This window comes from Magnolia sinica, chromosome 9 (assembly GCF_029962835.1).
Source record: "Magnolia sinica isolate HGM2019 chromosome 9, MsV1, whole genome shotgun sequence".
In the NCBI taxonomy this organism is placed as follows: Eukaryota; Viridiplantae; Streptophyta; class Magnoliopsida; order Magnoliales; family Magnoliaceae; genus Magnolia; species Magnolia sinica.
Window position 1 is genome coordinate 12,157,532 of NC_080581.1, and position 16,567 is coordinate 12,174,098.

Sequence of the window (16,567 nt, forward strand, 5' to 3'; positions counted from 1 at the left end):
GGTTAAAACTAAGCTATGATTGAGCTTGGTTTTTCATTCATTCTTTTTGATAATTGCATGGTTTGGATTTTTGAAGAATTAGGTGTAATGTGGTTTATTCTACAAAATTTCACACATGGCTGACGCTGGGATGGACGTGATGAGGTTGATCACCGTCTTCCTCAAGGGGATAATTACTCGAAATCCACAAAGCTTCTCTGGACTCCTCGCAGCGCTTCCTCGAATCTATGAGGGAAAATAAGAAAATATAAATAAATTCTAAGAAATTCAAAAATTAATTGGTAGATGATAAAAACGAATTTACAACCCTATAAATAATGATATCAAACCTAGGAAGAAGTTTCGGAATCAAACTCCAACTCAAACTCTCTAAAATTTGTGACTTACCATACATAGTAAACTTACTATTTATAGACGGTCATGATTCCTACTAGACTTAATGGTTTTTGCCAAAAATAAGTTGTGTCCTATTTGGCCTAACCACGTTATTCTCCTAAATTTTCTAAGCCCTTTTCATGTTGGGCACAACTCCTAAAGGTCAAAGGATGAAGAGTTATGATTGAACTAAAACTTACTATAAATAGTAAAACAAAATTTAAAAGGATTTTCGACCGTCGATCCGATGGAATCTCGTAAATTCAGCGTGGACAATCCAGCATAGCAGGGTTGGGTGGCTAAAGTAGCTTCTTCTACCCCAAAATCATAAATGGTACGTCGAATAACTCATTCTAGTTTGTGAGATAGGCCTGTTTTAGGGTTCTGACGGTCCTAATCACTTTTGCCTCCAATCGCGCCTTCTCTGGTCCATCTTGGACATGAAAGTGTCTGTGACCTGCTCTACATCAATTGCCATGATATTTTTTTCTCTGTGTTTGATCTTTTCCATGGATAATTAGTTCATGGAGACGAAGATGGTCAATGCAAGTTCTCGATTTTCTGCTCTTTTCTCCACTTAATGTGGGTAGATGATTTTTATGATCTTTGATGGAGCACGTTGTACTATTTCAGTAAGAGAAATACTTTGATACTTCAGGAGGGTGTGATGGATGATACACATGCACTTAGAAATTACTTAGAGAAATTGCACAAGTGGCATACAATTAGTCAAGTTAAACCGTTACACTTATGGCAACAAGTGTAGATTCATCATCTTATTAAAAAAAAGTGTAGATTTATCATGGGAAAAAGTTAAGCTTGTTTAATCATAATTGGTTAGTGTGCTCCCGAGGCGAGGTTTGGGGTTTCTGCCTCTGACTATTGGATGGGTGGGCATTTGCTGGATGGTTTAAAATGGAATTCCAACAATCCTATTTCCACATACAAGTGTCCACAAATTAGAGGTTAGTATTATTCAACCAATCCGATCTTGGGTTTGTATCCTTTTTTTGAACTTTGATAATTATATTTCTAAAAGGGCTGGAGCCGCAAACTTACAAGTTTAGAAAACAAAAAGATTTACAACTCCCACCAACATTCTAGAAATTGCAAAATAATCTTTGATGTTAGCGCCCACTCCATAACATGAGATTTAGGCATACGAAAAACCTCCATAACCTGTCCCTTACAATTCTTGAAATATCGATCATTCCTCTCAAACATAAGGCCCAAATACCTACTAACAAGCTTAGTCGGCAAAATTTCCTCCTAATCTTCCCTATACCCCTGCCATGCCACATCAAAAGGAAATTACCAATAGATCCTAGTGACACCCATGCAACTCTAAACAAATTGAAGTAGTTATCCCACATAGTTATCCCACATTTCTCTCGCAAACGGACAATGGATAAATAGGTGATCCACAGTTTCCTTGTCACGAAGGCATAACAAGCAAGCATTTGGTAGGATCAAATTCTATGAAGATTATCCATTGTTAGCACCTTCCTCCCTATTAGCCACGTGAACGCCGCCACCTTTGGAAGAGTACCATATCACCAAACAAATGTCGTTGGACAAACCCTAATAATAGAAGCATTCCCACTTGAGAACATATTTAGGGATCTCATCGAGAATTTACCATTTCCTTTTTTCTTTTACCCACACCATTGAATCAGATTCTTAAACTTTCGGAGTCACCTTGGATAGCAAATGAAGCAAACTGATAAACTTTACAAATTCTTTATCCACCAAATTCATACTACATGGCGGGGCCCAAACTACGTCCTGTCCCACAATGGAAAAGCAACTAGCCACTCTAAGATCCTTCTAAAGTGAAATCCTCGTCAGCCTTGGAAACAAGTCTCTCAATCTTTGCCCCCCCACCCATTTATCTTCTCAAAATCTTATATTTTTCCCATCCCCCAACAAGATCCGAACTCCTTCCCAGACCTTTTGCTTTAACGACACCACAAATTTTCATAAATATGATGATCTGTACAATGATGACGGCCTAATCCACCGCCCCTTTCTTCCACCCCATATTTCCTATTTGTCATATTTCTTCAATGAGAATCCATCTATCCCAAACCTCCAAACCCATTTCCCTAATAGAGCAAAATTCATCTCCTCCAACTTCCTAAACCCCGCTCCCCTTTGCTCCCAAGGCTTACATATCTCATCCTACTTTAATAGATGAAATTTATGTTTATCTTCCGCTCCTTTCCATAGGAAATCATGCCCAAGTTTTTTCAGCCTTTTTAGAACCGATTTGGGACATTTGAATAGAGACATAATAATAATCTAGAAGGTTAGACATCGCTGTTTTGATCAAAGTTATTCTCTAACCCAAGGACAAATGTCAATTATTCCATTGAGACAGCGTCCTTTCAAACCTTTGATCACTTATAGATGTTTCGGCGGTTTACCAACACATAGTGGAAGCCCTGGATATGACATAGGAAAGGATCCCCCTCTACAACCAAATATAGAAGCATACATCTTCGGCTCTTCAGGAATTCCCACCTCCAGTATTTAACTTTTGATAATATTTACTTTTAGACCCGGAACCACCTCAAAACTGACAATAATCGCTCGAAGATTTTCAACATATAGAGCATTTGCCTCACAAAATAGCAACGTATCGTTGGCGTACTGCAAATAAAGTTTTATATTGTATGCGCCATGTGTTCAATAATCGCTTTGGTTTGTGACTTTCACGACAATGGGATGCACAATATAGTGAATTGTATTGTATGTGCCATGTATACAATTTCTAAGTGCTTGCATATCAAGTGTGATACAAAGCCTGAGCATCATATAACTCATCTTTCAATAATAACAGAACCAAAGATTAGATTACACTGTGACTAGAGTAGAAAATATTTCAATACCCTGTCACTTGATCAGGAATAGGGGTTGTCGAGCGGAACTGTCGATGAAGAAGAAGAAAGTGTTGGGTAACATCATGTTATCCTGTTTCAACTCACCCGCTTGGTTCCCTTTTGTTGGATGATCCATCAGAAGTGGTGGATCTTTCTGTACCTTTAATTGCAATGTTTGGCAGAAATTGATGTTATGTCTCTTTCTGTCCTAAGTTGTACGTTTCTTTTACTGAGGTGTGACCTGGTGTTGGACGCCAATGAGGAGTCTTTGCTGTTGGTGAACCTTAAAAAAAAAGAAAAAAAGAAAAGAATTTAATTGAAAAAAAGAAGAAGAAAGAATAAGCTACAAAAGACAAGAAAAGACAAATGGAAAAAAGAAACAAAAAGAAAAAGAGAAGAAAGGAAAGGAAATTACAGAACCAGACCCCAGACTGACTAGAAAACCCCGACTAGCAAAAACCACAAGGCCTAATCCCTAAATGAAACTAATACCCTCGAGAACACCCTAGCCGTCAATACGCCGATGTTCCTAAAACAGCGGTTGTTTTTTTTTCAGCCCACACAGCCCACAAGACTGCTAGGAGGATTCACCATTTTCTTTTTCCAAGGGCTCCTCCTGGGTATGTATGCCAGCTGCAATAGAGTTGATCCACAGATATGTGCATGGCCCATGACACTCTAGCCATGCGCAAAACACTCCATCAGATGTCCGAGGAGAAAGGGCAGTGAATAAAGAGATGATCCATTGTTTCCTCCGCCCCAGGACAAAGGAGACACATTTGGAAGATACAATCATCTTTTTCTCAAGTTGTCTATCATCAGAAATCTGTTTCTGCCGACAAGCAGTTTGTGAACCTTATTAATGTTTGATTTTCGATTACCATCGGATGCTGACATGTGGATCCCACTTTTGCTGTCCCACAAGCTGAGCATTTCCCTTATTGTAGATAGAGTGGATTTGGAGTCTTTGACTGCCCTCTCCTTATATAAGTGTGAGAAAGACTGCACCAATGTTTCTTTGTCTTCTTTCTGTGTTTTGGGTGCTGTGATTCATAACTGCCAGCAGTTCTTGTACCTCCATTATCAGATTGATATTCTTTGTATGTTATCATTTCATTTATTTCATAGAGGGCATCTGGAATTCAGCTTCAGGATTCCGTTAATGCAGGCGTCTAATCCTCCGCATCTTTTTGAAAATGGTGCAGCCTCAACCTGATTGAGTGGTTGTAGTTTTTTTTGTATTATTTCCCGTGATGCTCGATGTTTTCTTCTCAATTATGGGATTTTTGGAAATTAATTATATTATATTATAGTTTCAATATGAATTGCAGAAGATTTGTTGTTGCTAGATTTTATTACTTGCTATTACCAGGATAGAAGCTATCTCTTGTTTCTATCACTCTCTTCGAGCAATATCCAGTCTACTGTCAATAGGAGGTTTTCTGGCCTCACATGCGCCCTCTCCACACCTGCCTTTAGATGCAGTGCACGTCCCAACTTGTCGCTTTTGTGTGACATCTTATCCCTACATAAATTGGGTCCACCCTGTAGCTGACCTATCACAACAAATCTGGCTGGTCCACTGCAGACACAGCAGTACAAAACAGGAGATATTTAAAAGTTCTTGCTAACAGTCCGAATTCAGCGTAAATGTGTGGCCCGCTTGATTTTCTGCAAAGTGAGCTTCATGGATAGGCCACCTTATGCACGGACCAGATGTTCTACCCATGTGCTGCGTGTTAACGCTGCACAGAGAGCTAGAAACCTCCTTGTAATAGATCTTTAGGCGTGTTTGATGCACGCAATCCATGTGGAAATGGAAATTATTTTCCACAGATAAGACAGTTGGGCTGTTTGGGTATGTGGATTCCACACAGTAATCATTACTCTTATCTATGGTCAAGATTTTCTAGCACAAGAAACAAGGTGATGGTTGTCTAATGAATTTGTGGATTGTAGATGCATCCTAGTATTGAAATCCTATTTTCTATAGTTACCATGGAAATTTTCATTGGGTAATCATTACATTATCCACGGAATGCACATATTGTCCAAACAAAATCCAATTTCACCGCTCTTGTTATTTGAGATGGTTTGCATAGTTTTTTTTTTTTTTTTTGGTTATTTCTTTAATTCCTTTCCCGCTTATAATTTGGAGCATCGAAAAACCTTGGCATGCAATCTACCTTTTGTTGGTTCTATTTCTTGTTGATTGAAATGGTAAGGACGGAATCATGGGGTCATGAGCCTCAACAAATGCATAGTTTGCTGAGGTGGCGTCCAGAAGTCTCCTAGAGTGGAAGATCATAACCTTCCATTTAGCGGACTGTAAATAGACATTTCAAGGAAATGGAAAACATCAATGCTCCGCATTTAAATGAAATTAGGTAGGTCAATGAACAAATAGTTAGGACCTTCAGGTTCTTCTTCAACCCTTCTATGTAATGACTAGCATGGAAATTATAATATCTTCCGGTATAAATCTGCTTCGACAGCATCTTTAAACCCCTTTATACTAGCTTTTGCATCTTCTTTCACTTTTGCATGTAGGGAGTGGATTAACTGTGGCCCTGACCGTGGGGTCCACCTTGATATATGTGTAGTATATCCATGCCATCCATCTGTTTTGCCAGATCATTTTAGGGCATTGGACCAAAAGTGAAGCAGCTTCAAATCTCAGGTGGACCACACTACAAGAGACGTGGTGATTGACCATTAAAAACTTTTTTGTGGGCAACAAAATTTATGGATCAAGCTGATATTTGTTTTTTCCCCTTCATCCAGGTCTTTGTGACCTGTTGATACAGGTTGGATGGCAAATGGACATTACGGTGGGCACTAGGAAGCTTTTAATGGCGGGTGTTCAATCACTCTGTTTCCTGTAGTGTGGTCCACCCGAGATTTGGATGTGCTTCATTGTTGTCTCATGATCTACAATGATCTGGCAAAACAGATGGACGGTGTGGATATACTACACATCACATACATCAAGGTGGGCTCCACGGTCAGTGCCGCACTGTGTTGGGTGGGGCCTGGGCTGCACCTAATCTGCTTCCTCGCGTGTAACAGTTTTGGAGCTTCTTTATATCGTTTATATAATCTCAAGATCATCATACGATGCTTACCTAGAATATGGTGCTGATTCATTGCCGTTTTTAATTTGGACTGCTGAAAATTTTATTTCTAGATGTTCATCTGACAGCCTTGGATGATTAAGGATCATCCGATGATTGAGACTTTTGGGCAATGTTCCATCCACAACAAACTCCACAATTTGGACAATCTGGATTATAATGCATGTGCAGTGTATGAACCACCACAACTGTAAAGATGGTGGTGAACTCTCATCTGAGCCTTGTCCTTGGATACAATGGCTTATTTTTTACATGAGTTTTAGGATCCTCGACCCGATGATATGCAGACTGTGTGAGGTGTTTAGTTTGTTCAAGTGCGGCTCATGGCTTAGCAATCTAGATGGTCTCTCTCTTGGGCCCCATCATGATGGTGCATGCCCTGAAAATATCTTCGATAGGACAATCCTAACCTTTTATCTTGTGATCTACAAATGTTTGGTTAGTGTTAAAAAAGAAGAAGACGCAAGGGTCCACATATATTTGAGAAAAGGCCAACATTGGTAGCTTTCCACATGAAAGATTTTTTTGGAGCACAATCCATCCATGGTCTTATCAGACCGTCATGGATCATGAACCATGGGCCCCACTTATACAGTGTGCATAGTCCCTGGTTAGATGATTCTGTGATTTCTATGTTTTTCAACTTATGAAAATTCCATAGCTGTAGATTCCGGATTTTAATCCTGTCTGCTCTCATGTTATGCAGAGAATATTCACAGAATATCAGCACCCATTCGCACTCACATATATTGGGGCCTCTCTGATGGCTGTCTATCTGCCCATAGCTACTCTTAAGGACTGGATATACAATTTCCTCAGCAGGCGTTCTTCCGAAGACCACATTGCAAATGCTGTTATGTGGTCTTCCATCGGATTGGATTCTCCGCTTAGAATCAATGGAATGCACCACAGTCTAGAGACGGAGATGAGAAGTTGTTTGACTACTGACATGGATCTTAGTGAGCGGGAGGAGGGGCAGCCTTTGATTGAGAAAAGTAGTGAAGATGAATCTGGTTTGTTGAAACAAGGCCACGAGGTTAGCTCTTGGGAAATTGCAAAATGCAGTTTTTGCATTGCTCCCATATGGTTTGCTACTGAGGTGAGATATAACTTGGGTCTGATCTTTTCTTGCATGGAGAGATGTTACTATGATGCTTGGGCTAACTGAGTTTGGGTCTTGCCGGGTCTGGGTCTAGTTCTTGAATGCCCAGACCCATATCCGATCGGGTTATGGTACCTGTTCAATACCAATCAGGTTTTTGGATCTAGGTTTCGAGTTGGGTTTGGGAAAAATAAGAGCGTTTATATGGTTGGGCCTACCTGATGGATTAGATTGCACACACATGTGCCACTTTGACACGTGTATGGTGTGTATATGGCTCTCTTACATGTGTGTGGCTTAGGAAACCTCATTTTGTTGCTAAAATCATGAACATATATAATTGTACAGCTAAAAACTAACCGAACCTGACCTGGACCCCTCTAAACCCTATTTGACTTTAAGTGGATCTGACACATGGACCCAACACAAACCCAAATTTTAACCGGGTCCAATAGGTGAGACCCAAACCTGACCCAATTTCTCAATGGGTATAGACCGTCCATCGGGTGCATATGGGTCCTGGTACTCATTGACAACTCTATTTATGGGGTTCCATGAAGTGCATGGAAAAGCATATGTGGTGACTGGGGCCGTTGATAGGGTAGGCCGCCATGTAGATGAATCATAGCTCAAAAGCAAGGTGGTCAGATTGGGGTATCCACCTTGTTAATGACCTGAAAAATGGATGGTTAAGCAGGATTCACTATAATCAGATGGTTATACTTATATCTATCCACCGCAATGATTTTTGGCCCCATTAAATGTCCATATGGTGGCCCACCAAAGCAACTGTTCTTATCACCATTCACATTTCCCACATGTAATCATGTATGGGGGGACAACACTTAATAGAAACTATTAGGCAAGCATCCTAATAGTTATATTGTTTTTTTTTTTTTTTTTACATTGAAGGTGGACCACTGGTTGTCCCTTTTTTAACTGTCCTTTTATTTGCATGTGTGGGCTACCTGTTTAGTGGACCATACTTGATGAATGGTCTAGATCTTGAACACGTGCCAATTCAGCATGTGGGGTGGCATTGCTTCTAATAATGTCACATCCTGTTTAGTTGATCCTTTTTCGACAATTTGACTTGTTTTTCTTCTTTTATATAGTATATGGCGAATTCTGCATTGGCACGCACCAGTGTCGCGAGTACAACGGTCTTGTCTTCTACGTCGGGCCTCTTTACTCTTTTCTTTGGGGCATGCCTTGGTCAGGAATCCTTAAATGTATCAAGGGTTGTTGCTGTGGTTATCAGTATGGCTGGTGTTGCCATGACAACGCTCGGAAAGACATGGGCAACAGACGATCCACAACTTAGCATTTCTGAGTGAGTTTTGATTGTTACTTGCTCATAGAACTAGTTTTACCAGCACCTCTACATGTGGCCTCACTTGCTAGCACAATGCATCTGGTGGACCCCACCGTTTATATGTCTTCCGCTATAAAAACAGGGCGGTCAACTCATCATGAGGCTGCATGTGCACATTGAATATGGACCGTTCTCAATTCATTGAAAACATATGTTGTTTTGTACTTGAATGACCTACCCATTGAGTTGACTGGCCTAATGTTGGGCATGCCATTTATATGGCGGGGCCCACCTAATGCATGGATAGGATGTCCCACATGTGTGGTCTCACTATCATTTCATGTAACAATACTGAGATTTTGTATTTTTCCTCTTCACTAAAATCTTTTTTATGATCTCTAGGAGTGCGAAGCACTCACTTGTTGGGGATGTATTCGGTCTTCTCTCGGCAGTAACATATGGTCTATTCACTGGTGATGTATTTCTTACCTCATCTCATGAGAAACCCATCATTTGCAGAAATGTTTTATTCATGAGGGAGTATTACAATCCGCACCCATGCACGCAACCATTGTACATGTGGCACACGTGTATCTCAATCCAAACCATCTAAATTGTTCGCCACACTGTAGATTGGGCATAGCCCAAAAGTCAGATTGACTGGACGATCTTAGCCTCCAATTAAATGGGCGTTTGTTTATTGAAGGTGGAGTGGTAATTATTTTTAGTTGAACGATTTTCTCTTGGATCGTCAGTATTTTGTTCACATCTGCCTCTTCTGGACTCTTAACCATCCATTTGATGGCCACGAATTGGGTAGCTAAGATCACATGGTTAATGTCATTTCTGGGGTTATGCCCTATGTACTGTGGGACCCACAAATTAAAAGTTTTAGATTAAGGTCACGGCACGTATAGTGGATGAATGAATGCGTGTGGAACCCCAAGCTCTTCAGGAACATCAAACATTTCCTATTGGCATTTTTATCACCCCAGACCATTTGAATATTTAGTGGTGATTATAGTGGCGATGCTATTGATAAAACTCTGGCTTATTGTAGTGCTACTCAAAAGGTTTGCCGGCTCAGAAGAAGAAAAGGTTGATGTGCAAAAGTTCTTTGGGTACATTGGATTGTTCACCTTACTCAGTCTTTGGTGGGTCGGTAAGGGACCAATGATCTCTTCCATTGTTTTTTTTGTTCTAAAATTTAATCTTAAGGGTGGAAGGAATTTTTGGGAAATTTTAAAGAATTTATAGGATGATGTTGATGAGGGTCATTTAAGGATCGGTAAATTAGCAGTTTAGCACTGTTTGCAATCATAGTTCCAATGCTTGCCAACTCAACTCGCCTGAGTCAACTCGAATTGGTGAGATTTCAAGCCAATTTGCTGGGAAACTTGGTGTTGGGCTTGGAGAGACTTGTTGAGTCTGTTGGGGGCTGTTGCACAAAACCTTAGGATCTAGCCTCCCAAATCAAACCAGAATTATGGGATAATAATGCAATGAAAACAATCAAAGCATAAACCACACGACACGAGATTTTTTACGTGGAAAACCCTCAAAGAGGTAAAAACCACAGGACCTCGTCCAGATCAATAATCCACTATGAAGTAGAACGTTACAACCTTCTTCACTCATGCAAGAGTGGATAAACAATAAAAGAATAAAAGAAAAACGGAGAGATCTCACCGATCATGAGGACGTAGAAGCATTGAGATGTTGATTGCACAGTAGATTACCTCCACGAGCATAACCTCCCTTCTACAAGCTTCCTCTCTCTCTTTCTCACACCTTTGATAGCCCTAAACCCTTTAGCAAACCCTTGCAAAGCTTTAGGAAACCCTCTTGCATTGCCTAGAAAGGCCCTAGGCACCCCTATTTATAGTTTAGGAAACTCCCTTTCATACCCTTTTGCGAAAGACCTTAGATTTCCGCAGTCCGCGCAAGATCCAGATTCAAATCTACGTAACCTCGACTAGTTGAGCAGTGTCCTCGACTGGTCGAGCGGCGTGAAGAAAATAAACCTGAAGTCGTTGGAGTTCGAGTCGAGCCAGGCCTCGACTGGTCAAGCCTCACCCTCGACTGGTCGAGCTAGGCTCTCAACCGGTCGAGCCTGGGAAGAAAATCCCATTAAATCTCCCCCTTTCCGACTCATGAGAGATCCACATTTTTCAAGCCAGTCAAGTTTTTACAAACCTCAAACTTGCCCTTGAGCAATGCCTTGATTATCATATCTGACCCATTATCATCCGTGTGGACCTTCTCAAGCTGTAACACCTTTTGTTCCAAAGTATCCCTGATCCAGTGATACCGAATCTCTATGTGCTTCGACTTGGAATGCTGACTTGGATTTTTGCTCAAGTGTATAGCACTTTGACTATCGCAATAGACCACGTGCTGCTCTTGTTTCAGGCTAAGTTCCTGTAGGAACCTCTTCATCCAAAGCATCTCTTTACATGCCTCTGTGATTGCAATGTACTCGGCCTCTGTCGTCGACAATGCTACGACCTTCTGTAGCTTGCTCTGCCAAGAAACCGCTCCCCCTGCAAACGTGAACATGAACCCTGATGTAGACTTCCTGGAGTATGTCACCTACCATATCTGCATTTGTGTAGCCTTCTAACACAGGTTTTCTGTCACCATAGCATAGGCTCAACCTAGATGAGCCTCTTAAATACCGCAGTATCTATTTCACCGCTGCCTAATGCTCTTTGTCAGGATTGACAAAATATCGGCTGACAACACCATCCACATATGCTATGTCTGGGCGTGTACATACCATAACATACATCAAACTTCTTACTGCTGATGCGTAGGGTATCTTCTGCATCTCATCGACCTTTGCCTTCGTCTTGGGACACTGCTTGTCGCTCAATCTGAAGTGACCATCCAGTGGAGTACTGACCGGCTTCGCTGCATTCATATTGAACTGTTTTAGGACTTTCTCAATATACCGCTCTTGTGATAGCCAAAGCTTTCTGCTGCTTCTATCATGGGTTATCTCCATTCCTAGGATCTGTTTAGCCGGGCCCAAGTCTTTCATCGCAAACGACTTGCCCAACTCCTGTTTCAGCCTATCGATCTTCTTGATGTCTTTTCCCATGATGAGCATGTCATCAACTTATAAAAGCAGAACTAAGAAATCACCATCTGAGAACTTATGCGTGAACACACAGTGGTCCGACTTCGTTCTGTCATACCCATGCTGTAACATGAACGAGTCGAACTTCTTGTACCATTGTCGTTGACCTTGTTTCAGCCCATACAAGCTCTTCCTCAGCCTATACACTATATGCTCCTTGCCTTTGACTTCGAACCCCTCTGGTTGATGCATGTAGATCTCTTCTTCCAGGTCACCATGGAGGAAGGCAATTTTAACATCTAACTGCTCTATCTCCAGATTCATGTTAGCCGCCAACCCAAGCAACACTCATATGGATGTCATCTTCACCACTGGTGAGAATATCTCCTCGAAGTCTATTCCTTTCCTCTGACCAAACCCTTTCACCACAAGTCTGGCCTTGAACCTCGTCTGTGAATTCTTCTGCTCAACCTTCTTTCTGAACACCCACTTGTTGCTCAAAGCTTTCTTGCCCTTAGGCAATTTCATCATATTATAGGTGTGGTTCTTATGCAAGGATTTCATCTTCTTTTGCATAACTTTCAACCACTCCCCCTTATGCTTATCGGCTAGGGCCTCAAAATAATCTTCTGGTTCTCCCCCATCAGTTAGCATAATGTACTCATGCGGCGAGTATCTCTTGGACGGTTGTCTGTCCCTAGATGACCTCCTCACCTGTGGCTTAACAGGTGGATGAAGTGGGGGTTGCTCCCCTGGTCCATCTTCTGAAGGAACTCCCTCGTCCTCTGCACCTTGCTGTACTCTCTTATCATCAGACACCATAGGAGGAATAATCGGATCCATGTCCTCTAGCTCACATGAACTAGGTTGGTTCTTCTCTGTCTTACCAATGTCTTCTATACACTGATCTTCAAAGAAAACCACTTCTCTGCTCCTGACGAACTTCTCGGTTGGATCCCATAATCTGTAATCGAACTTTTCATCACCGTACCCCAAGAACACACACTGTCTGGTCTTCATATCGAGCTTGGATCTCTTGTCCCTTGGTACATGAACAGATGCCCCTGCATCCAAACACCGTGAGATGACTGTACGATGGATCATGTCCAGTCCACACTTTCTCAAGTACTTCTCCATTCAACGGGGCTGATGGAGACCTGTTTATCAGATACACTGTCGTGTGCATTGCTTCTCCCCAGAACGTCTTGGGCAACTTCGCATGGGATAACATGCATCTGATTCTCTCTACAATGGTGCGATTCATTCGCTCAGCCACACCATTATGCTGGGGGGTCTTGGGAACCGTCTGTTCATGACGTATACCCAGGGACTTACAATACTCATGGAAGTCGCCAATGTATTCACCACCATTGTCAGTGTGGATGCACTTCAATGATCTACCTGTTTCTCTCTCGACCATAGCATGAAACAATTTAAACACACCAAAGACTTTGTCCTTGGATTTCAAAGCATAAACCCAAACCTTCTTAGATGCATCATCTATAAAAGTGACAAAATACAATGCCCCACCCAAGGTTTTTGTCCTCATAGGACCACAAACATCAGAATAAACCAAATTTAATACATGCACTTTATTAACATGAGAAACAGATTTAACAAATGAAACTCTATGTTGTTTCCCTGATAAACAATCAATACAGGTTTTGAGAGGTATACCTGTCACGTCTGGAAGGAGCCGCTTCCTCTCTAGTAGATGAAACCCTTTTCACTCATGTGGCCTAGACGCTTGTGCCACATGTCAATAACTGAATCTTCCGCTGCGTTCAACCCACTCTTGCACACACTGACACTTGCCTTGTAAAGGGTGCAACACTTCTTTCCTCTAGCTGCGATCAGCGAACTCTTGATGAGCTTCCAGCGCCCACCAGTAAAACGACTTTCATAGCTATCATCATCCAACCTTCTCGTCGATATCAAGTTGAGGCGAAGGTCTGGGATATGCCTCACATCCCTGAGAACCAATGTGCAGCCCACATCGTTTTTCACACAAATATCACCGACCCCTACGATCTTCGATATGCCAGAATTTTCCATCTTCACGGTCCCAAAGTCACCTGACTTGTAGCTTATGAAGAAATCCCTGTGTGGAGTCGCATGAAACAAGGCTCTCGAGTTTATTACCCAGTCGGTGTCCTGACTCGTAGCCGTGAGACATACATCATGATCTGCTGAAAGAATAACTACAACGTCGCCATCTGAAGCGACCGCAGTGGAATCTGATTCATCTTCCTTCTTCTTTCCTTTTCCTTTCTTGTCGTTCTTATTCTTACGACATTCATGCTTATAGTGACCCTTCTTGCCACAATTCCAGCATTCAACATCCTTCTTGGTACTCGACTTACCTCTTGATTTATCTCGGGCCTTCCCGCCCTTCCTGTTCTTTCCTCTCCCCCGTTCTTGTGTCACAAGGGCTTTTTGCTGAGTAGACCCTTGAGACTTCCTCCTTGTCTCCTCATTGAAGAGACAACTAATTACCTGTTCTATGGATATCTTTCCGTCTGGCGCGGAGTTACTTAGAGACACCACCAATGTCTCCCAACTGTTAAGCAATGAACTAAGCAATAGTAAAGCCTGCAATTCATCATCCAAGACCATCTTCATAGCGGAGAGCTGGTTCACTATATTGCTGACCTCATTCATGTGCTCGGCCACAGAACCACCATCTTTGAACTTGAGATTCACAAGTCGTGTTATCAGGAAAATTTTATTGCTAGCTGTCTTCCTCCCATATAGCTTTTGAAGTTTCAGCCATAGGCTAGCGGCTGAGGTCTTAGTAGACACATGGTGGAATACAAAATCATCCAACTATTGTCTAATAAACCCCACCGCCTTCCGGTTCATCTTCTTCCAATCATCATCAGACATATCCTTGGATTTTGCTAATATGCCTAAAATTAGAGAATACAAGTCCTTGCAATAAAGCAAGTCCTACATCTTAGCCTTCCATATGGTCCAGTTAGAACCATTGAGGCTGATCATCCTTGATGAGCTACCTTCCATAATTCAAAACTGATCCCACTCCGTTCAATGAACTTAGCTCTGATACCACTTTGTTGGGGGCCGTTGCATAAAACCTTAGGATCTAGCCTCCCAAATCAAACCAGAATTATGGGATAATAAAGCAATGAAAACAATCAAAGCATAAACCACACGACACAGGAGATTTTTTACGTGGAAAACCCTCAAAGAGGTAAAAACCACGGGACCTCGTCCAGATTAACAGTCCACTATGAAGTAGAACGTTACAACCTTCTTCACTCACGCAGGAGTGGACAAACAATAAGAGAATAAAAGAAAAACGGATAGATCTCACCGATCACGAGGACGTAGAAGCGCTGAGATGTTGATTGCACAGTAGATCACCTCCACGAGCATAACCTCCCTTCTACAAGCTTCCTCTCTCTCTTTCTCTCTCTCTTTCACACCTTTGATAGCCCTAAACCCTTTAGTAAACCCTTGCAAAGCTTTAGGAAACCTTCTTGCATTGCCTAGAAAGGCCCTAGGCACCCCTATTTATAGTTTAGGAAACTCCCTTTCGCACCTTTTTACAAAAGGCCTTAGATTTCCGCAGTCCGCGCAAGATCCGGACTCAAATCTGCGTAACCTCGACTAGTCAAGCAGTGTCCTCGACTGGTCGAGCAGTGCGGTGAAAATAAACCCGAAGTCGCTGGAGTTCGAGTTGAGCCAGGCCTTGACTGGTCGATCCTCACCCTCGACCGGTCGAGCTTGGGAGGAAAATCCCATCAGAGTCGACTCGGCATGACTCGAACCAAGTCACTTACCTCTTTAATGGGGGATTTAATTTAAATATGGGTGGGGAATGGAATTTGAATCCTCAACCTCAACGTGAGGAAGCAAAGCACTTGATCAGTGTGTGTAGTTGTTAATTTGAGTTATGCTTTATATTTTAATTATACTAAGTTTAACTATTTTAAATATCTATTTGAATTTCTAATATTTTCAATTTACAATAATTAAATATCAGGTCGAATTGGGTTGAGTCCTCGAGTCAACCTGACCTGGCCGAACATCAAGTTGTCAATTTTTTGAGTTTTTGAACTATGGTTGCAATTTCCTTGCTTTGGTGAATGCTAAAAGTTGCAGGTTCTTATGCATTGATTTTATGCATCTAAGTTGCAGGATCAGCTTATCTTACTGGCGTTTTAGCAGTAAAATGCTGCCTAACTAATGGGACAAATGGGTTGGGCCACTCTGACAGGTTATTAGATCTGATCTGATAGTAAATGGGTCTGGATCTGAAATTGAACCAACTTGGTCATGTTTGGCTGAAAAATGTTAGCCCAATTACCAAGTGATTGGGTCTAGAACATGTCAAATTCAACCTAACATGAGTTGCACCAAACCTGATGGATCAGAAAGAGCACCCAAAAATAAAATCTGATATGCACTTGATCTAGAGCCGCCCCTTAAAATTCCTCCAACTAGGGAAAATTAATGTAATTAAGGCAATTGACTAAAATTTAAACTCCCACCTAAGGCAATTCCTCCACCTAATATGAAGTCTATATTAAATAGGGAAGTAGAAATTTGATCAACACAACTTAGGCCTGATCCAAACCTAATCCACCGATTAATGGGTCGACTCTGTACCTAAGGAAGCATATGCATCTGACATGGTGTAGTTGGGTACACTTG

The 16,567-nt window shown here is 41.6% G+C and overlaps 1 protein-coding gene across 1 annotated transcript in view; it reads left to right on the forward strand.

Moving 5' to 3' along the window:
• LOC131254872 (uncharacterized transporter C405.03c-like) overlaps nucleotides 1-16,567 on the forward strand; it is a 31,880-nt gene that overhangs the window by 11,232 nt on the left and 4,081 nt on the right. The window contains exons 2-5 of the mRNA XM_058255572.1: nucleotides 7,098-7,490; nucleotides 8,609-8,826; nucleotides 9,211-9,281; nucleotides 9,869-9,970. Of these exons, the coding sequence (XP_058111555.1) occupies nucleotides 7,098-7,490; nucleotides 8,609-8,826; nucleotides 9,211-9,281; nucleotides 9,869-9,970 (784 nt within the window). The remainder of the gene's footprint in view (nucleotides 1-7,097; nucleotides 7,491-8,608; nucleotides 8,827-9,210; nucleotides 9,282-9,868; nucleotides 9,971-16,567) is intronic.